The 21,259-nt window shown below is 39.2% G+C and overlaps 5 protein-coding genes across 6 annotated transcripts; 3 read left to right on the top strand and 2 right to left on the bottom strand.

The window, feature by feature from the left end:
* Positions 1-58: 58 nt before the first annotated feature.
* Positions 59-2,984, bottom strand: LOC141006353 (iron-sulfur cluster assembly scaffold protein IscU-like). The gene is made up of 5 exons (XM_073478533.1): positions 2,815-2,984; positions 1,416-1,529; positions 965-1,075; positions 762-840; positions 59-680 (listed from the first exon to the last, which is right to left on the bottom strand). The coding sequence occupies exons 1-5, from the start codon at positions 2,914-2,916 to the stop codon at positions 589-591; spliced, it is 498 nt and encodes a 165-aa protein (XP_073334634.1). The 5' UTR covers positions 2,917-2,984; the 3' UTR covers positions 59-588.
* A 2,123-nt stretch (positions 2,985-5,107) lies between these two features.
* LOC141006104 (chemerin-like receptor 1) lies at positions 5,108-6,981 on the top strand. Its single transcript, XM_073478223.1, has 2 exons — positions 5,108-5,217; positions 5,317-6,981. The coding sequence occupies exon 2, from the start codon at positions 5,355-5,357 to the stop codon at positions 6,363-6,365; it is 1,011 nt and encodes a 336-aa protein (XP_073334324.1). The 5' UTR covers positions 5,108-5,217; positions 5,317-5,354; the 3' UTR covers positions 6,366-6,981.
* A 948-nt stretch (positions 6,982-7,929) lies between these two features.
* rnf185 (ring finger protein 185) lies at positions 7,930-11,864 on the top strand. Of its 2 annotated transcripts, XM_073478197.1 has the most exons (7): positions 7,930-7,990; positions 8,279-8,563; positions 9,489-9,507; positions 9,627-9,739; positions 9,960-10,014; positions 10,382-10,499; positions 10,585-11,864. In XM_073478197.1, the coding sequence occupies exons 2-7, from the start codon at positions 8,385-8,387 to the stop codon at positions 10,680-10,682; spliced, it is 582 nt and encodes a 193-aa protein (XP_073334298.1). In that variant the 5' UTR covers positions 7,930-7,990; positions 8,279-8,384; the 3' UTR covers positions 10,683-11,864. The 2 variants fall into 2 exon arrangements, with proteins under 2 accessions (XP_073334298.1, XP_073334297.1); XM_073478196.1 differs by having other exon boundaries at positions 7,950-8,563.
* LOC141006082 (uncharacterized) lies at positions 11,594-15,034 on the bottom strand. The gene is made up of 2 exons (XM_073478194.1): positions 14,888-15,034; positions 11,594-12,851 (listed from the first exon to the last, which is right to left on the bottom strand). The coding sequence occupies exons 1-2, from the start codon at positions 15,015-15,017 to the stop codon at positions 12,142-12,144; spliced, it is 840 nt and encodes a 279-aa protein (XP_073334295.1). The 5' UTR covers positions 15,018-15,034; the 3' UTR covers positions 11,594-12,141.
* Positions 15,035-18,881: 3,847 nt separating this feature from the next.
* Positions 18,882-19,949, top strand: LOC141006264 (homeobox protein goosecoid-2-like). The gene is given in 4 exon segments (XM_073478415.1): positions 18,882-19,061; positions 19,063-19,300; positions 19,375-19,610; positions 19,872-19,949. Coding segments are annotated over 4 exon segments (732 nt in total).
* Positions 19,950-21,259: the final 1,310 nt, after the last annotated feature.

The following is a 21,259-nucleotide window of genomic DNA, read 5'->3' as shown; positions in this document are numbered from 1 at the left end:
ATATTCAGGTTGAATATTATTCAGGTTGCTCAAAGTAATAAAATCCACTCAACACTAATTATGGTTCACTATACTTTTATTGCAGATAGTCAAGGAAGCATTACTAAATAGTTAGAAATCACACTTTAAACCAGTGGAACCTCTCTGTGTTTCAAGCCACTTTGCCAACTTGTATATCAAAAGGTCAGTGCTTTAGGGTGCAGACAGGTTACTCAAACAGCTTTCAGCTTTAATCCCCATCACACCATTCAGATCAACACTCCTCAAGCACAAAATCTTAAAATAAAACACATCTCAAAAATAAGGCCCAGCTCTGTACCAACAACCCAAACAGTGCTTACATTGTGCGTTTACGTGACAGGCTAAAGGTTCAGTACAGAAGGTTAGAGGAGCACAGACTAACACAGAGAGCCTGGTGTCACACTGCTACAGAGGGTTGATGGTGGTGTACGTTGTCATCAACTTTATTAGGTGTGCCTCATCAATAGTGCAGGATGACAGTGAGGTGCTGAAAGTGGACTACTGCTACTTCTCTTCTTGACAGCAGGAAGCGAACAGTGGTGCCGACTCAGAGGGAGAGTGCCATATTTAATTGCTGGCCCTGACTGCCTCCTGCTGGATGTCCTCCTGCTTGAGGCGATAGTCAGCCAGGGCAGCCTTGATGGCGTCCTCCGCAAGCACTGAGGGGAAACAAATTAAGGTTAAATATACATACATGTGTAGAGCAGTTTGGAAAAGACAAATTTTGTTTAAAAACTTACTAGAGCAGTGGAGTTTAACCGGGGGAAGACAGAGCTCTTTGGCAATGTCTGTGTTCTTTATCATCAAAGCTTCATCCACCTGGAAAGAAAAGCACAAAGCTCTGGTAACCACAAAAACATTTCCAGAAAATGATAAGACACGAGCAGAAAAGAATAAATAAGAGGCAGAAAAAGAAGTGATAGTCTGTAGCGTGTACACTCACAGATTTGCCCTTCACCCACTCGGTGGCCAGAGAGCTGGAGGCAATAGCAGAGCCACAGCCAAAAGTTTTGAACCTGGCATCCACAATCTTCCCCTGGTCGTCCACCTCAATCTGTCAAAACAAAGGTTTTTTTTTTAGAGTTTTACTCAAGTTCCAGCGCAGTGTTTTTCCTAAAAAATAACAGGGAAATGCTTTATAGCAACAAACTAAATAATTTATGTCAAGTCAATTTTATTTATACAGCCCAAAATCACAATCACATTGCAGTGGGCTTTACAAAAACTAGGGGGAAAGCCATAGCACCATCTACATGTTAAACAGGAATGTAATGCATCAAAGCTCTGTTTTTGGTTCTTCCACATACTTTTAACTGTGTTGATATAATTCAGTCTAAATAGCTCTGTGCTTATACAAAATTGAGTAATATATCCATGCTTGGTGACAAACATACCTGGAGCTTCATTACATCTCCACAGGCTGGAGCACCCACCAAGCCGGTCCCCACATTCTTGGACTGTTTGTTCAAAGTGCCCACGTTTCTTGGGTTCTCATAATGATCCACCACCTTCACACAGAAAAGAGAAGAAACATCGTGTTAGGGGGAAAAAAACAGTGCAGTCATGTTTTAAAGATTATTCCACAATACTGAAATAAATGTGACAGTGTAGTAAAATAACAGTAGCATCCTGGGAGGGTTTTTACATTTTTCTACGATCAGAAAAATAATGTCTGGATGTCTTGAGCATCAATGTTATACAACCAGGAGCTTTCACCATTACGTAAGGGACATTGAAATAACCAGATTAGAACTGGATTTCATTGTCTACTATACCAACTCCTGCATCCTGTCCCCCTCCTCACCCCTCGAGCTGCTGAGTCATGCTGACAAAAACAATGTGGCTATGCTTGTAACGCTTGTTTGTTTTCAGTGTTGACTTATCTACATGTTTATGATATATTAGCTTTTTAAACCAATTTGATGGTGTAGAAAATAAATTAAATGTAGTTAAAATTGTACAGCTTTTATAAGGAACTTTTTGGTTTTCATCTTTAGAGGAAAGCAGACACATAACTGAATGCTCACTGGTTAATAACAGCCCACATTTACAGTGCGTCACAGCCTAACAAACTCCTTCAATAAAGATTTAATTCAGTTTGAATTGATCCAGGGAGTACAAACCATCTCTGCTTACACCATAAACCAATTTCACTCAAATTTATCATTGATTTTGACTGCCACAACCCTGTGACTTCATGTTGCATCAGATGGTCACATCACTCAGACTGAACATCTCAATAGACAGCTGAATGATGCTGCATCCTCATGAAGTTATTCTTCTTTTTCTTTTCTTTTTTTAACAGGTAGGAACATTTACAGTTTTCTAGCACACTGTGCCGCCTCACCATCCCTTAAATCTTATTAATCCAGTATTAAAGCTGTGCTAGTTGCCAGCTCGGGGACAGATTAGTGACGTTATTCTGGTCTTCAGTTTACTAACAAGCTAGAATGACACAAATAATGTTAACTAGTGTTAGCTAACATGCTGGTATGTAATAAGTGCCTGGTTATCTTTTTCTCTCACACCCCCTGAGCATCCCATATGAAAGCAGACTGATGTAACCTAGTTTGTTTGTTCAGTCAACCATGTTTAAACCAGCTTCTTGCTGTGAACCAGCTCCATCTAATAACCTGAAGCATGTCATCACTGTTAACTACTAATGATGCTCTTATTGAGCTACTCAAGGCTGAAGGAAATATGTAAACATAATCAAACGTGTCCACATTAAACTAGCTAGCACACTGTGACGCAGCCTCCTTTGCTAAAGCTGTAACAGACTTGGTGTTTTACCTTCTTGTGGTAGCAGCACTGGGTGATGAACTCCGGAGCAGACAGGGTCCTGGTGAGAAAAGCCAGAGGACTCAGACACTTGTTGGCTACTGTACCCGCCATGTTGACAGCAACGAGAGTGGCGCAGTTTCAAAGAGGAGAGCAGTTTCAAGCCTCGCTTTTACGTCACTACCAGGGGGAGGGGCTAATCGAAACACGTCTGCGCATGTCCGCTTTACATAAACCAGTGGAGGGGGACTATCTTTTTATAATCGTGATTTATGTTTATGCAGCATGACTGTGTTATTTAGTCTAAAATCACTCTACATATGTGGTCTTCATCCTTGGTGAATATTCATTAACCCAATTTAGAAACATTGATTTAAATAGGGCTGAAACTGATGATTCATTTCATTAATGTAGCAATGATGCAATGATATTAGAAAAGTTGCAACTCTTTTTGAAAACTTTGAAGAATGTAAGGCAATTTTATATATTTTTTTCCTGTAAAACCAAGTAATTGATTAATTGTTTCAGCTCTTATTTTTTTTTAAAAATACTCACTTGTTAATGGTGTCATTGACTTTGATCAGCTGATATTATCTATTATCCTCATAAGCAGTGGTGGAGAGAACATATACTTAAGTACCACTTTGAGGTAGTCTACTTGTAATTTCTGTTACTATTTTATTATACTGTTTACATCTATTCCACAACATTTAATAAGTGTTTCTCAAATTATTTACTTTTCACTCGACTACATTTATTTGATAGCTAAGCTTGGCTGAGATTATACACTACCAATTAGGGAAGATGTACTGAGACTAATTACCTACAGTGTAAAAATATTCAATTACTGGAAGTCCTGCATTCAAAATTACACACATTTTTAAAAAAGACAAAAAAAAGACAAAAGCAAAAGAACAATATACTGATGTGTTGTTTATACTTTAACAGTGCATCATATTTTATGAACTGGATAGGATTATATGTAAAATCTGGTATCTAGTATTATCAAAAAAGTTTTTTTTTTAAGTATTAAGTAGCATATAGAAGAAATATACAAGTACCTAAGAACTATAATAAGTACAGCATTTGAGGAAATAAACAAAGGTACTTTGGTCAAACGAGGTTTGTTGGTTAGTGCCTTGTGATTATTGTTTGACTGAAATTTATTTACTCAGCCTTTTTTCTGTTACATAACAGCATCATATGATTTTTAGGGAACTGCACTCAAAACAACACTGGCGATGTAAAATGTGAAAAGAAAAAAATTCCTTTAAAAAATAAAGGAATCAGGGTGCCTGTTATTTCCTGTCACCTCTCTCAGCTGCCCTGTCAATAAAGGCCAAAATAAAATATCGGACTATTATGATAATGCTGGAATGTATTTAACATCACTTAAGGGAGCAGTGGTTATTCTGGGCCTCCTGGAGGAAAGATGTTCACTGTTCACTGCATTCACAGAAGATACAGCTGCCTATACAAATTCCTATAGCTGGATGACCGAAACCCTTAAGAGACATCAAACACCACCACTGTTTCATGGCTTATGAAAAATCTCAGTGCAAACATGTTACACTTAGAGTTAATATCAGACAAAGATGTACTAACAGTTCAGAACAGAGAAGCTTTCACCGATTCAAACACGTGGACCTAATTATACCCTGAGCATCTAAAATTTGTCATTATAAAATCTTCCTCATCCTGCTATTTCTTGTTCTGGCTTTCTTAATCATCTACAAGACTCTGATCTTGGGACTGTTAAATGAAGATAAAAGAGGTAAAGTACAATTGTTAATATTGTAAATTGTTTCTCAGGTGAATTCTGATTTTTAATGGTTTAATTCCACGGATTAATTTAGTTTGAAAAGGAAGCAGGGCACTGATTTGTGGTAAAGTTTTGATGATGTGTGTTATTGTTATCCTATTTTCTTGGTTGATAGCATTATGTTAGAACAAATAAAGCAACAGGAAGTCACATTTGACCCAGGTCTTTTTTGCAAACACTGCACTTCTGGTAAAATTGTCCATAGTCACACCCTTGGTTAAGAAATGTGAGCTGGTGGTTTTGTCCGCTTGTGTGGGTTGGGTGAAGGGGATCTTCTTTGTGGGATTGCAACAGTGTTTTATAGGATGTTGTAAGACTTGAAATATCCATTTAAATGCATCATAAAAAACAGTAGTTTTTCATGTATTTCAACTTTTGTTAACCCTGTAAATCTCACCCACACACACAAAATACGTTTTCGGTAAGTGAACAGTGAGAGGCTGTCATTTGTTCCGTGACACATCAAATCTGATCAGTCGTTTTCGTCAGTAGTCAGTACTGCTCAGGAAACAGAAGTGAGAAGTTGCATCCAGCTGAAGTGGGACTAAGGAGGAAGGCACTTTATACTGATTGTCTCCACTTCAAGACATAACGTGAGTACTTCAGCACATTTTATGTACCAAATTAAGGAAACTTTCTTGATAAAATTTGTGAACCGTTATAATCATATATGTTTGTATATGTTTATACAGAAATACCCAGTAGTCCATATTTCAGAGAAGTAACCAGCATGGAGGTGGATTATGTTGAATATACCGACTACACTCCAGACAATGAAACTGAGAGCAACTCCGCCACGGCTAATACGCTGGATTTCAGTTCTTCTAAGACTCCTCTAACTTATGTTCTGGTGGTGATCAACATCATTATATGTGTTATTGGCCTTGGAGGAAATGCATTAGTGATCTGGATCTGCGGATGGAAAATGAAAAGAACGGTCATCACCACCTGGTACATCAGTCTGGCCGTTTCAGCCTTTTTGTTCTGTGCCATTCTGCCCCTGGAAATATTCTACATGATCACCTCACACTGGCCTTTCGGACTGACCTTGTGCAAGCTCACCTCCTCTGCTCTGTTTCTCAACATGTACAGCAGTGTGTTCCTATTGGTTCTGATCAGCGCTGATCGCTGTATCATGATTTCATTCCCTGTGTGGTCACATAACCACCGGACAGTTCGGAAAGCGTTTGGAGTTGTTGTCCTCATGTGGTCCCTTTCTGCGCTCCTAACTTTGCCCTCAGTGATCTTCAGACAAGTCAAAGTCCACGGCTCAGTCACTCAGTGCTACACCGATTACAATGGTCATTCCAGACACAAGACAGTGGTACTGACTCGATTCATCCTCGGGTTCCTGATTCCTTTCCTGGTGATTGTGTTCTGCTGCTCAGTGCTTGCTACGAAGCTGAGAAGTTTGACCCTCAAGTCAACAAAGCCCTACAAAGTCATGGCAGCGCTCATCTTGTCATTCTTCCTCTGCTGGGTCCCCTATCATACCTTTGTTCTTTTAGAGTTAGACTTGAAGAACCACAGCCTGTATACACTTAAAACTGGCCTGATGGTGGGGGGCACACTGGCTACAGCCAACAGTTTCATATCCCCAGTTCTCTATGTGTTCATTGGTAATGACTTCAAACAAACCCTGAAACGTTCTTTGGCGTCAAGGATAGAGGATGCAATGGCGGAGGACTTTCGCACGGGTGGTCTCAACCACTCAAGGTGTAAGTCAATGGAGGTTATCTAAAATCATGTCATGGCATGTTGTATGTATACTGTATAAAATGTATATATCAATGATTTATTTATCATAGAAAATGCTAAGTTTTGTCACAACATCAAATTTGCATGACTCAGTGATCACACTTGGTTATTTGGACTATGTTTCTCAGCTATGGATCGGCCCATGACATTAACTCTTGTGTCTTTTCAAAAACAATCTTTTCACTCAGATATTTTGTATTTTTATTTGTGTAAATGAATTGCTTGTATGTTTGTGTGCTATTATATTTGCAAACCCGCACATATTGCTCTATCCGGGACAAATAAACTGTTTTGAACTGAATAAAATATATAATTTACAATACATTATAAACTCAAAGAACTAAAACATAATTAGAGTGACACATCCATGTGACTATGTGCCCTCTATTAAATATTCTTGAAAAAAAATGTCTTAATGTTTTATAGAAATAGATGCATATTTAACATTTCTAAAGAAAAGGGAACAAGTGAACGTTCTTCTTACGTTGTTCTAACTTTCTTGTGCAAACAGACTTCCCTTATGATTTAGGGAAGCCCTGCATGCAAGCAGTACTGTTATATATTATTGTTGTACCTTTAAGTTAATAAAACTGTTAAAGCTACTATGAGTGATGTATTTTTATTAAAAATAAGTTTTAAATAGCTCTATATTCCAACAGTAAACATTTTTATAGAGTGTTTGGTCAGTAATCCATGTGTCTCTCCTCCCCCTGCTCATCCAGTAAAAGAGAAAATAGGTTTTCTCGTATCCCTGCCCACTTTATCTTATCAGGACAGAGAACTCTATAAATAGGTTTGTGAACATGCAGCGAGCAGGATCCTCCTGTTTGCTGCTATGTCTGGTGATTACCGTTGTGCCTTCATGTGGTGACGTAGAGACGAGGGAGGGGATTGCTAACTGCAAAATGGACAGGAAGTTAGGTAAAACGACAACAACGCATACAGCATCTTTAAAATCGCCCTCATTAGTATTTCTACGTTAACAATGGAACCAAATAGGCCTATGAAATGTAAGAGAAAGAAGATGCCCATAGTAACAAATCATCACACTGCTGCAGCTTAACAGAGCTTTTTGGTGTCTTTCAGCTCATTATTTTGGTTTTTAGCTCTGACTGTCTACACTACCTGCCCTGCACCAAATGGCAGACAGACTAAAAGTAAGCTAGCTGGTAAACACAAGGGAGGTTTAAGATATTTTCTTAGCCTACTATTTTTCATAAGAGTTGGTGGAGTCTAAAACAGAGCTGAAAAGTGAGTGAGCATTGGACTTAATTCGCCTGGTGGACAGAGACGACTGTATGAATGCTGCTGGATGTGTAATACAGGCAACTGTTTCTTAAAAAGTCCACCATTTTAACTTTATAAGACGATAATATGTCAGTGTTGTGCCTAAAGCTTACTGCGCTGCCCAAAAGTAGCTAAAAATAAAACACAAAAATAAAAAAAAAATCCTTTAATAAATACTGACGCCTGATTGGTTGTCATAGGCACGTGACAGACCTAACTGAGGGCAACACAATCCCAGCACAGCAGTAGCCACGCCCCCTGCCTCTCACCAGGATCTACTACCGGTTTGTGGAGCTGCTGTGGATTGTGATGCAACCAGCTGTAAGGATATTTTCTCAACTTCCCAACAAGTTTTGCTTTTCAGTCAGAAAATCACACCCTGAACGAGAGTGTGGAATAACGCTGTGCTAATTTTTTGTTTGTTTCTTTGTTTCCGTTGAGTCGGTCGCACAGTAAAGCTGTCATTTCTCCCTTAGCTTGCTAGCGTTAGCAACTCCGTAACGATTTGTAGATGGAAGCTAGCACGCGTTGTTTTTTTTGTTTGATTTCGCTCTTTTTTTAAGAGTAATTTTTGTCAAACTCAGTCCCCCGTTTTCTCCTCTTTGCTAGTTTTATACCCCCATCCGCTGGGCCTCCCTATGTACTTATTTTGAAGAGCTGGGTGCCAGCGGAGTCACCCCACCTGTACCTTCCTGTTGAGTGGATCTATCTGTAAATGGCAACCGCCGCCCCCCCTCCAGCCCCTGGCCCTACCGCGGCCACTGAAAACCCAGGTCCCGGATCCAGCAGCTCGACTGCGGCCGACAGTGGCAGCCAGGACAGCACTTTTGAGTGCAATATATGTCTGGACACCGCCAAGGATGCAGTGATTAGCCTGTGTGGACACCTCTTTTGGTAAGAACTACTGTGTCTTTGTCTCATGTTTACAGTTTTGCTTTATAACCCACCTCAGACAAGGTATTAAGGCTACAGGCCAGACCCAGATCAGACCAGCTTATCTTGACTTTCATATCAGTGAACAAGAGGTGAACTGGGGATACACTGGTCTGTTGGCATACTGCATCCTACTGGCCAGTATCGGTTTTAAAACCAGCATTTATAACCAGCAACCGTCATCATTTGTATTGCTGATATCGAGCCTTATGTAAGATTTGCATGTTGGTATAAAATAATTTGGTTTTGCACTTGCATTAAGACGGAAACCCTTGCAAAAATGAATCATTTATCATCTATCATATTGTTTCAAAGTGCCTCTCTAGGATATGAATTGATAATACTAATTATTAAAGGAATTTCATTACTTTTTCCAACTTTCTATGATAATACTTCAAAGCGTAGGCCTAATTCTATAAAAGTAAAGTCTGTAAATATAAGCCATGAGCTGCTGGTATAACATAGTACTGTATATCTGTGAGCAAATGTTTTGATTTCATCATCTCTTTCCACTCCACAGAAACTTTCCAGCCACTGTAGTCAGGCCCACCCCTTCACATATAACTCTAGCCAACTTCTGTCCATTCAGGACAGGTCAGATCTTAACCATCTGGTCTGTTATCAGTGGTGACAGTGCCAGTTTAGTTATTCATTTTCTAAGCGAAGATAAATCCCAAAGTAGGAAGCCGTTTGTCATCTGGTTTTCCTTTTCTTTTGTGACTGAGCTCATCGGTGAAGTGATGATTGTTTTCTTTTGTGAACACAAGATATATGAAAGCCATATTTGTTTTAGTCTGGTTGTTCTCAGAAGCATATTATGTTTTTACTAATTCAACTTCTTCCCTGTCCAACACTCTCATCTTCCTTTGCATCTCCTCTCGATCAGTTGGCCTTGCTTGCATCAGGTAAGCCGAATCTCCTCCCTTTATCACTATTTACAAATGCCACCGAACGTGCATTGTTGTTGGTGGTATACAACTGATGCAGACAGTCAGGTTCTTCATCTCTCTTTGTCCTTATGCAGTGGTTGGAGACCAGACCCAACAGACAAGTGTGTCCAGTGTGTAAAGCTGGTATCAGCCGAGACAAAGTCATCCCCTTATATGGGCGAGGAAGCACAGGTCAACAGGACCCCAGGTGAGTAGTTTAAAATTACAGATCAGGCTGGCTCTAAACTTCATGTGATCAAAATATTCCCGGGATCCTCGAGTGGTGAATATTTTCCATTCGCATTTTGTTATCCATCGTTGGTTGAGAGTAATAACTTAAAATGAATTTTTTTTAAGATGAGATGGATGTATCAACAGTGCAAATGATTGTCATGATGGCTTCTACATAATGTGGTTTTGTTTTACAGAGAAAGAACACCCCCTCGACCACAAGGGCAAAGGCCTGAGCCAGAAAACCGCGGTGTAAGTACTCTGCATACTCTATACTACAAGTATACTTGCATGGTAATAAAATATCTGATTCAATTATTTTGTTTAGGATCAATATTTTCTTGGTTCCAAACCTGTGAGGCAGCTTTTTGTAGTTTTTCAGTGCCGTATCAGCTGTTGAGTAATGTGATGAAACTATTACATAGGATGATGCAGCTGCTGTAGTGCTTTATCCATTAACAAAAGGACATTTCCCACTGGGATCCATTAGATGCTAACAGCTAAGGTGCACAGGTGTCTCTTGAGAATGACCACAAGTTGCACTGGCTGTTGCGTCACATCTCACTTAGCAAGACGCAAAGATACATTTTATGTTAATGATAAAATGCATGTTCCACAGGGCTTTCAAGGGTTCGGCTTCGGAGATGGAGGTTTCCAAATGTCATTTGGAATCGGCGCTTTTCCATTTGGTATTTTTGCTACAGCTTTTAACATCAATGATGGAAGACCTCCTCCAGGTATTTATCTTTTACACATTCACCGCTACCACTTGTTCAACAACATATGAAATAACCTCTGTTATTTAAACATTTTCCCACACAGCGGCCCCTGGGACACCCCAGCACATGGACGAACAGTTTCTGTCTCGACTCTTCCTGTTTGTTGCCCTGGTGATTATGTTTTGGCTGCTGATCGCATAAAAGTATGGAAATCACGGTTCGCACCAATGTGATTCTGCCTTCATACGTGTTTTGGTTCCTTTATTTTCAGACATGAGATTTAAGAGCATTTTTTTTTTTGTTTCAAAATAAAGTTGTGCTTATCCAAGTATAAAGACCTCTCAAGGTGAACCACATGAATTTGGTTGCCTTGTGTTTTAACTTCTTAACACAGTCGCTCCATGTGCTTGCAATGCAGCACTCCAGAATTTATCCATGTAATTCCTCCACCCAAACTTCACACTGCTTATACAACCTTCTCCTTCTAATATCTATATACACATGTCTCTTTTCTTTTTTTAGTGGAGATCATTCTTGCTCTTTCACATTGCATTTTTTGATTAAATGAGTTTTTTGTACCGTTTTGTTCCTATTACTGTATTTAAACTCAGCTACACAAAAAGACACCACCAGTGCTCTGTGCTCATGAGGATCATACACACCTCCAATCTCATATGTTTTATACGGTAATTTCCTTTCAGCCTACCCTGCTTGATAAACTTTGGAGTCAGCTTTTATTGATAATAATAATTAATTTAGGTCAGCTGGACCTACTCTTATTGAGTGATCATAGCAGGAAAAGAACAGGTGTCATTCATAACACTAACGATGGCTCTGCTCTATTTACTTGACAGAAACAACCATCATTGTTTTATTATCTACACCTGTGCTATTCCTACTGCGACATGTCAAAATGTCTTCCAGGAAAAGGGCATACTTATACAGGCCTGTATTTTTACTTGCCGAATACAAGCATGTGCTGCCTCCCTATTGTCTTTCTGTTCACTAATGTACTAAGAATTCTTTCTTTTTGGTTTTTGTTTCTATCTAGCTGTACACTTACAAATTACACATTTTCAAAATTTACCAAAAATCATACACGTTTTGTGGAATCAAAACAATGTTTCTTTATTTTAGATGAGATGGAAAAATAAATGTGTTGACGCATGTGTAAGCAGTTGAAAGGTTAATTTATGAAACAGTGTTCCTCTCCAAATTATTATTTGTGCTCAGTTTTCTCTGTCACTGTAATTAAATGTAAAATACTGTAGATTATTACAGAGTAAAAATGAAGATTGGTTGGTTGAACATGAAACCACTTTTCTAAATGTGAATTCACTCTATTGACAGTAAAATTATGTAAATAAAAATATGTTAACCGTATTCTGTCTGTTGTTTTATTAATAAGTCTATTGGGGCCGTTAGTCTTCCTCATCTAATAAATATACAAATCAAAATACACCGAACCAGGACGGTGTGAAAAAGTTGAATGATTTGTTCAATACTGAGATGTGTTGGTCGTTCTGCATTGTTAGTTATTTCACATGAAAAAGGGGATGTACTTCAAACTCAACCACTTTGAGTTGTAAAAATAGATATTTTGGTCATTTTGTGGATTTTAGAAAACAGTAAAGTACAAAAAAAGTCAGTATTTCCTGGTTTAGTCCTGCGTTTCTGACTCAAGCTGTTTTTCTTGAGATCCTGTCTGAGCAACGCTAAACTCCGCTTCGTACATAATCTGCTGGATCTTTATTTTTGTCTCGCACCTCTTCTGTGGAGCGAGTCGCTTCAGAGCGGGAACAAAGCTCAGCAGGAACAGTTCGTCCTCATCCCGTGGCCTGCTGGGAAATGAGGTGCCATTGTCTTTGACCAGCCATTTTGTAGGGGATGGTGCCCTCTGAGAAGAAGGCAGTGAAAGTGACTCTTGCATCAGGCGCCTTTTCCGTCCAGTTTTGCTGCTGGGGCTGATCTGTGAGCTTGATGGCATCTTAGCCAGAACAGCCAGCTGGGCCATCTGTGCGTCTTGAGACACTGAAGGGAGCTGTGTCACAAAGGCTACCTGGGGCTTGAGGTCAGACTGGCTTACAGGGACCTTCACCATGGACTGTGGTGTCTTGACGGTCTCAGATGCATTTTCTACCTCCGTGCTGCCAGATTCGTTGTCAGGATTGTCGTGGTCATCATCGTTGTTGCTGCAGATGTCTGCCACTCCGCTTCTCGATCCAGTGAAGGGTGCAATAAAATTCATAAGTTGTCTGTATTTCCATTTACTCTGGATGAGCTCTCCTTGCTTCTTGCTTTTGATCTCCAGTCGTACTTCCTTCAAGTACCTGTCTCTCATGTTCTTCCATTTTCTTTTACACTCATCAGCTAGAAAAGAAAAATATCAAAGTGTAAGCAGCATGTAATCACACGGATTCTTCTATTTATAATGCACAAGAATGGTAGAAAAATACTATTAAAGGATTAGTTCACTCAAAAATGAAAATGAAGCCATTATCTATTCATTCATCATCTCTTTTCAGACCAATTTGGCATCTCAGGGCTTCTGCAGACTTGGTTTACTCCAGAAGAGCTGTATGGATTGTTTAGGAGAAAACGCTGTATTATTGTGAAGCTCCAGAAGTCTTTTTGTGGATGATGAAACACGACTTTTCATCGGCCTGAGGGTGAGGAGAAAATGACTGAATTTTCCTTTTACGGTGAACTTTTCCTTCAACAGAAATGAAGCCTTGACATCTACTGAAACAAACGGACCACATAGTTTTTAAACAAATTATGGTTACAATGAAAATATTTTCACAGAAATAACATTCCCAAAAATGTTCAGCAAACGCCAAGTTTCCTGCACAGGATGTTAGACTAAATGGGTACAGACACCTAACTGGCTAAAGAAAAGTGTGCTCTTCTGCCCTCAGCTGACATATATGGATTATTATGAAACACACAAAGCTGTTGTAATTATAGCTAAATGTTTATGGCCAGCTGTCTTCAGATTTGGTCTTTGGGTGAAAAAGTACTTCTGAGTTTCTGTTGTCCAGGTATAAAACTCAGAGGGACCCTGGCCCAGACAAATTACAGCTAAGCAATTAATCAATCCAATGCTGTTGACATACAGACTACTATACAGGCTTTAGGCGAGGCTGTCTGTGGCGTGTGGTTGGCCATCTCTGTGCTCAAACATAATACACTAAGATGGACATAACAGCTCTACCTTTGCACTTTACCTTTGGGTTAATGGAGTACTTGTTTGGTCTATAAAATGTCAGAAATTAGTGGGAAAATGCCCATTACATTCCCGGATTCAAGGTGAGATCTTCAGATTGCATGTTTTGACAGTCAAAAACTCAAATATATTTAATTTACTATAAAGTTAGACCAGAAAAATTAGCAAATCCTCACAGTTGTGTTGTGTTTTGCCTTGATCATAATTGCCGATACATTTTCTGTGTACTGATCAATCAACTAATTGCTTCAGCTCCAGTGTTGATTGTACTCTGCTGTAGACTATGAACAGTACTGTGGCCACTGAAATCATAGTTGAATAAACACCTCTTGAAGTTTAGCCAAAAAGTTAACCAAAATATTAGATGTCCTAAATGTAGAATGTGTGGCAGATCTGCCCTTATTAGATTGCATTAAGTTGTGTATTTGTACCCTATAAAGTGGACAGGAAGTGTACTTTATGTGATTATGTACAGTATGGGGTATTAGAATATATATTGAAAAAGTAAAAATGAAAGTAAACGGTGAGGTTTTCATTTAAAGTTACAAAAAGAATATTGCCCTTTAAAAGATTAAAGGGCAATTCCCTTAAATTTTCGTCACATTCGTCTTTCAACGACGTGTCTGGAGGTCATCGTTAGTTCAGCCGTGTTACACGCCGCCCCACCACTGCTTGTGACTCCGTGCACCTGAGTACATGTCGGGCTGGGCCCTCCATCTCCTCGCTCCGACATTTTTTTTTTTTTTCCCCGTCGCTTCCACGAGACCTCGAGAAGCTTTCGGTTTAATAAGGGCTCGAGGCGGTAAAAGCACGCGGCTCGGGAGCTCCGTGCCGCTGAGCGTGTTTCCTCCTCCGCCGTGCCGTGCCGTGTTGGACCACACGCGGTCGGCGGCGGCGGCGGCGCAGTGGCAGAGCCGGACGGTGCAGCGCGGCCTACGGCGTGCGGGCCGCGGCTGTTACCGCTAGCACGGTGCGCGCGGCTGCAACCAAACCACCGAGATGTGTGGGCACTCACGCGGATAAAAAAAAAAAATTAAAAAGCCACCTTGAAGAGACACGAGGACCGTGTCTATTTCTGAGAAGGTTTCTTAATTCCTGTCTGTTCAGTCATCAACATCCGACATCGGCTAAGCAAAATAATAACTGGCAGTAAAGTTGTGATAAACAATCAAACACTCACATGGGAGACCCAGTACGACACTGATGCTTCTCCAAGCATTTGCCCGACTTTCTGTGCAGCGGTAATTCGGCAAAGTGACATTGTACAGCTCTGGATAATTAAATACAGCCAATATTAACTTATCGTCCATTTTGCCCTACTGTTGTGTCTGCCTGTGCTGCTGCGCGTACGCGGAAGCGGCAGTCTTCTCCCGCCTTTTCCGCCCAGCTGCTGCACCAACGCGAGTTATCGCGAGTGGCGGGCAGCCTGCCGCGCTGTGTCGCTCTGCCGTCCGACGGCGGCCATTTTAGTGTTCTGTCACAGGGGGGCGCAACACTCAGCTTTACTGTGTGGCGATTCATATTCATGAAGTCAGTCTACCCACCTGTTTTTAATCAGACATAAGGTTTACTCAACTTTTGTAATATTTATAATATTAATGAGGTAATAATACAAACTGAGAAATGTTTATTTTTTCCATAACTGAATAAACAAGCTGTTCTCAGAGGAAAATAAGGTCCCAGAACACTGTTTGAAGCTAGAACAGTGGCAGGGTCCGCCAAATGTAAACAAAGTATTAAATAAACACAGTAAACAGTATGAAATTGTGTTGTCCTTTAAGGTCAGTTTTTTTTAATTAGTTAGTTTTGGCATTAAAAAAAAATCAGTCAATGAACATCTTTCTCTTCTGATTAAAATTTCTTCCCCAAAACTACATAGTGCACCTTTAACAGCACAGTTGAACCTGCAGACACCTATAGTTTGACCATTTGTTTTACCACTACAGCCCTGCCCACATTCTGGTGTCATATCAGAGAGCAGGGTCATCTTAGCCTTTTGAGGCAGTGATGGAATGAAACTAAATACATTTACTCAAGTACTGTACCTTAGTAATCCCCTTTTTACTTCATGTATCTGTAATCTGGCTAATTTAATCTTTTTTCTGTAACTTTACCTAATTACAGGTGCCTTTTTTTTGTATCCTAATTACGTAATCCTGTTGCATGTGTTTTGTTACTCCCCAAGCCTGTTTATAATTTATTTAATCTGCAATCTGATTTTTTTTTATTCCAATAATCTGAAAAATTATCAGAAAGGACATCTTAAATGTTAGACACAATAACATTAATATTAATTTAATGTACAATATTACTTTAAATATAATTTGCAATATCACTAATTATCACTTTTCAATACAATTTACAATACTACATTAACAATATCAGGTGTAATATTACCTTTGATTACTTCTTAATATCATTGTATATATTACCTTTTCTATTTCTAGCTATACCGTATTATTTTCCTAAATTTATATTATTCTTATTGTCATTCTCTTTGGCACTGATGTCAGCGTATACTCAATTTTACACTTTTTTATGATTAGTCTATTGTGTTTTTGTATTTCATCCTTTCGTCCCTGTAATTTTGAACATACTCTGGCACAAGAATTTCCTTCAGGATCTATAAAGCTCTATTTTATCTTATCTGTAAAGAGATAGCCTCAGATGACCCCAATTTACAAAAGCACAAACATACTAATATCTGTTTGAAAAAAAGAATATGCTAAAACATAACATAAAACAACTTTTTTAATTTTACAATTCTCTGTTGAGCTTTTATGTCATCAAGTGATAAATAGTTTGTCAATCTAGTGTGTGAATTCATAAGCAAACTTGTGACTGAGTAAATATAGATGCTGACTATTTGTCTTTCTCCTCAGGGTAATAAATACACCACCCATGCAAAATATATTTGTTTCATATGTGTTTTTGTATTCATTTTTGTAGCACAAACATATTCAAATGATTAAAAAAAACAACATATGGTCACTATGAGTTCACACCATCTTTGTTCAGAAAGCCTGCAGGGTGTCACCAGATCCCAGAACATATTTTCAGATTCCAGGGGAAAGCTATGAGAAAAACAAGAGTGAAACTATAAACTATAAAAAAATATATATCTTTATTTGTATTTATTTATACAGCTATCGCATGTGTGTCTGCAGCCACAAGTTGGTTTTCTCGATTCCTCTCAAGTCCCCGGGGTATCGCTATCTGAGTAGTGTTTTCTGAGCCTTCAACAGTTACTGTGTCTTTTCTGCACAAGCTCACATACAAGCAAGTCTGGAGCAAACACAGAGAGGACGGCTGATCCTCTGCATTTCCTGGTCGCACAGCTGCAATCTCCGATTCCCCAGGAGGTTTTGGGCTGCGGTCCAGCAGCGAACAGAGACACTGAGCTTTTTCACACGTGAATAGTCTGAAGCCATGTGGGGCTCTCTGCTCATTTACCAGCAGTCAGTGTGGGGGTGTATTTGTAATCTCTTCTGAATTGTACTGATGGGATTTGTGTCATTTATTATTATTCATGTTTTGATTTTTTTTTCTCCCACAGACCTGCTGTTTGAGTAGCTCTGATCCCAACACGTAACCCAGAGGACATATGAGTCAATGATTATTACGCAGAAATGTATCTAAGCACCATCAGAACAAGTCTTCATCATGACTATGTAACATCTTCCAGAAATAACTGTCTTCGAAATGCAGCTTCACATCACGATAACACAGAGAAGCAATTGCATTTCTTAAGAGCTTCTGCCTGTTATCAACATGCTTTTTTGTCACTATATTTGATCTGGTGTTTGGCGTACTTGCCAACCTTTAAACCCCGAAAATAGAGAGGATTTCGAAACCAAACACACTGTACAGTGCCAGAAACAGGTTGCTGCAACTATAGGGAGAAATACAGGAGAATTGATACCCCAGGTGGAAGCTGGGAGAGGGGAATAAAAAACAGGAGTGTCTCTGGGAAATAAGAAGGGTTGGTAAGTGTGGTGTTTGGTTTCTGGAGAGTGAGGGAGTGAAAGACATCGTAATTGTCCATTTCCTCTCTTTATGTCCCTTCAGGTTGAGTATTTGAAGGGTAGTATTGGGTCTTGTAAAAGCATATGCTGTTGAACTGATGTCCAGGTGAAAATCACTTTAAATTGAAATAAGCAGCTCCTTAAAAATCTACAAAAAAACGGAATAAGCCTTGGTGCGGTGGTGGCTTTTCTTTACTTTCCCTCTTGTACCACATATTGCTCTTACAACAACAAAATGAGCCTTTATCATTCTAATCCCCGGTAATGAATTTTGAACTGTTTTGAACCAGTGTGGATGTGGTACAATTCCTTCTATTGAGAGCCACAATAACTTCCAGATAGCGATCTCACATGCTCCAGCAAACTATACATCAACATTCTGGGCACTATTAAACCCGAGTGAAAAGGATGGGATGGTGTTTATTGTTATCTGTTTTCAAAAGCCCTTATAAGAGGAGCTTAAGACAGATTGTGGAAATCCATTAATTCTCTTGAAGGAAAGAGAAAAAAAAGGTGTATTGCCTTGTATGAAATCACAGGATTTGTTGGAGGGGGGATGAATTTAACCTGTAATAGCTTTACCTCAGCTGTGCACATTGTCAGAGAAGTGAGACTGCACCACACAGATAAGACACATGATGTATGATTGAGAATACAAACCACACGGAGGGACCTCTGTGTTCATCTGTAGTGAATAATACAAACAAATCTATTAGAGTCACCACACACGTCACTGGCAAAATGAGTCACTCATTCATCTGCAACATGACTGTGTGCCATTAGTATTCACTGCTGTTGTCAACTTGAACATATCTACTAATTTGCACAAGATCATTTGTTGATAAAGCTAAATAGGAAGGTGACATTATGAAATAAATTTAAGAGCTAATCCTCAAATTCAGCATACACAAGTCTCTGGCCACACCAAAAACGTTCATCTTTAAATCCAGGTTTCTAATACCAAGCAATCCCCTTTTCTCTAAAACCTCAACAATAAGGATCTTAGGAGCTCTCCACTTCTCATTTTATGCACTGAAATCTGATTTCTTTTGGAGAAAGGAATGAAGCAAGATTAACCGAATCTGCCGTCCTCCCTAACCTCTTCACAAAACTGCCCAGATTAGCCAGGAATTAAGTTTCAACCGTTTTATGTGTCTGGTCCATAGGGGGGATTATAGTTTTTCTATTTTTTTTGCCTCCCAATTTCACTATAAGGGCCTGACACGCTGTTATAGAGAGAGGAGAAGCAGAGGAGCAGCTGAGGCTGAACTATCCAAAAGTGTTGTGTGTCAATATCCAGTGATCACCACTGCCTGTGTTGAATTTTCCTCTGGAGATGGATGGACTGATCGGGATGGAGAGACAAAAGTTTCCTTTCACTATTGAGAACATACTGAGCAAGTATCCAAGCAGTAATGGAGACAGGCGGTCATGTGGAGCAAGTGTACTAAAAGACAGGGCGGTGAGTCCTGTTGGAGGCCAGGCAGAGACTGTTCATCATACCTGTCTGTGCTGCTGCTACTGCTCCCACTGTGGAGATGTATTCCAGACTGATTTCATCCATGAAGGTAAGACCATTCTCATCTCAGTTTACACACTGGTTTTGACTTCACTGACCTAAAACCAGATCTCCTCCCTGCAGCCTGTCAGTATGGATGGCCACCAGCGATGCTCACAGACCCGTGCAGGCTGGGAGATGCTCACAGGGAGGAGCAGACACCCGGTCAGGTGCAGAGGAGAACCAGACGTCACCGCACGATTTTCACAGAGGAGCAGCTGGACGCACTGGAGGAGCTGTTCCTGCAGAACCAGTATCCAGATGTGAACACGAGGGAGAAACTGGCACAGCGCACTCACTTAAGAGAAGAAAGGGTAGAGGTAAGACTGTAGTGTCACATTCAGTCTTTCAGCAAATAATAGTTGTGTTTTCACAGTGATGCAGGGTTAGATAAGATCCAACTGCTCCAACTGAGTGAGTGTATTGTGGCCGATGGAGAAACACTTGAACGTTACTTAAGATGTGTGCAAGTTTGATGATGTTACTGGATTTAACCAAAGCTCTAGTTCATTTGTGGTGTTTTAAATATACGTCTGTATGAAACAATGACTAACATAACATAACCTTTTCTCTGCTGATAGGTTTGGTTCAAAAACCGAAGAGCAAAGTGGAGGCGTCAGAAAAGACTATCATTTAGTGTGGGAAACACAGAGAACTAAATTTTGCTTTTTATATGTGTGTGTGAGCGTGTGTGTGTGAGCGTGTGTGTGTGTGTTTTACATAAAAACAAGGATTTTTTTTCTTGCTGTTGTTATCAAATATGATAAACAGGCACAACCTCTGTTTCCAGAAAATAGACAAACCCTTTGCTTCAGTCAATTCATGTGACTGTGGAAAGCTTTGTAACCTATTAGTGTATCTGATTGGTTGAGTGCATGATAGAAGGACTTGATTGAAGTACTGTTTATGTTAATATAATCCTGAAAGTCAAATCTTGAAGCTGTAAATGGATTTTTATAGTTTGCACTTGTTGTGAAAAAAGTGTCCTTGAGAACAAATAAAGTTGTTTTGACAGAGATGGAGGAGCTTCATTTTTTATGTGAGCCACAGCACATCCAAGTTGAAGTGTCTGTATCAAAAGCTGACATGCTTTGAACACATTCAATAAGAATTTCAATATTTCACCTTATTTAAACATCTTTTCCTTACAGTTTGTGAGTAGGCTAATTAGTTGTGATGAGATGTAAATAAGTACATTTACTCAAGTAATGTACTTAAATACAATTTTAAGGTACTTGAGTATCTCCAATTTCTGCTACTTTAAACTCCCACTCAACTTCATTTTGGATGAAAATATTTATACCCCACTACATTTATTTGATAACATTAGTTACCAGTTTGCAGATTGCATGCTGCATCAGAGCCAAAGTAGCACATTTTTAAATATATTTATTTTATCAGCAATCGGATAAAAACAACAAAAAAATCAATAAAATCAACGACTGATTCTGATAATCAGAAAAGTGCTGATTATCAGATACAGCAATCGGCCAGGTCAATGACTGGACAACCTATAGTACACAGTGTACATGTACAAGTTTCTTCTACTTGTACTTTTAATACTTAAGTACATTTATTGCCAGAAAATTACTTTTGATACTTCGGTGCAGTTTATATCAGATACTTTAAGACTAAGTACTATTCCTATAGGTTGATTTTCACTTTTACCAAAGTAATATTTTATCTTTACTTTAATTAAAGTATGACTTTTGAGTACTTGCTACTGTACTACTAATTTGTAACTTTAATCTCCATATCAGTTAGACACACAGAAAAACAGTGGTTGGGATTTGTCTAAAAATAAAAATAAAAATAAAAATAAATGAATAATAGTTAAACATAAAAACACTTTCTATAAAAATATTACACTGAAGAACACAACTTTGTACTGTGGTTCATAGTAAAACATACAAAAATGAAATCATACGTAATAACACGCCGCGCGTACATATCTGCACGGATTATTATT

The sequence above is a fragment of the Pagrus major genome, chromosome 12, assembly GCF_040436345.1.
Source record: "Pagrus major chromosome 12, Pma_NU_1.0".
Lineage (NCBI taxonomy): Eukaryota > Metazoa > Chordata > Actinopteri > Spariformes > Sparidae > Pagrus > Pagrus major.
The sequence above is the reverse complement of the archived record's forward strand: the minus strand, read 5'-3'. Positions and strand labels throughout refer to the sequence as shown.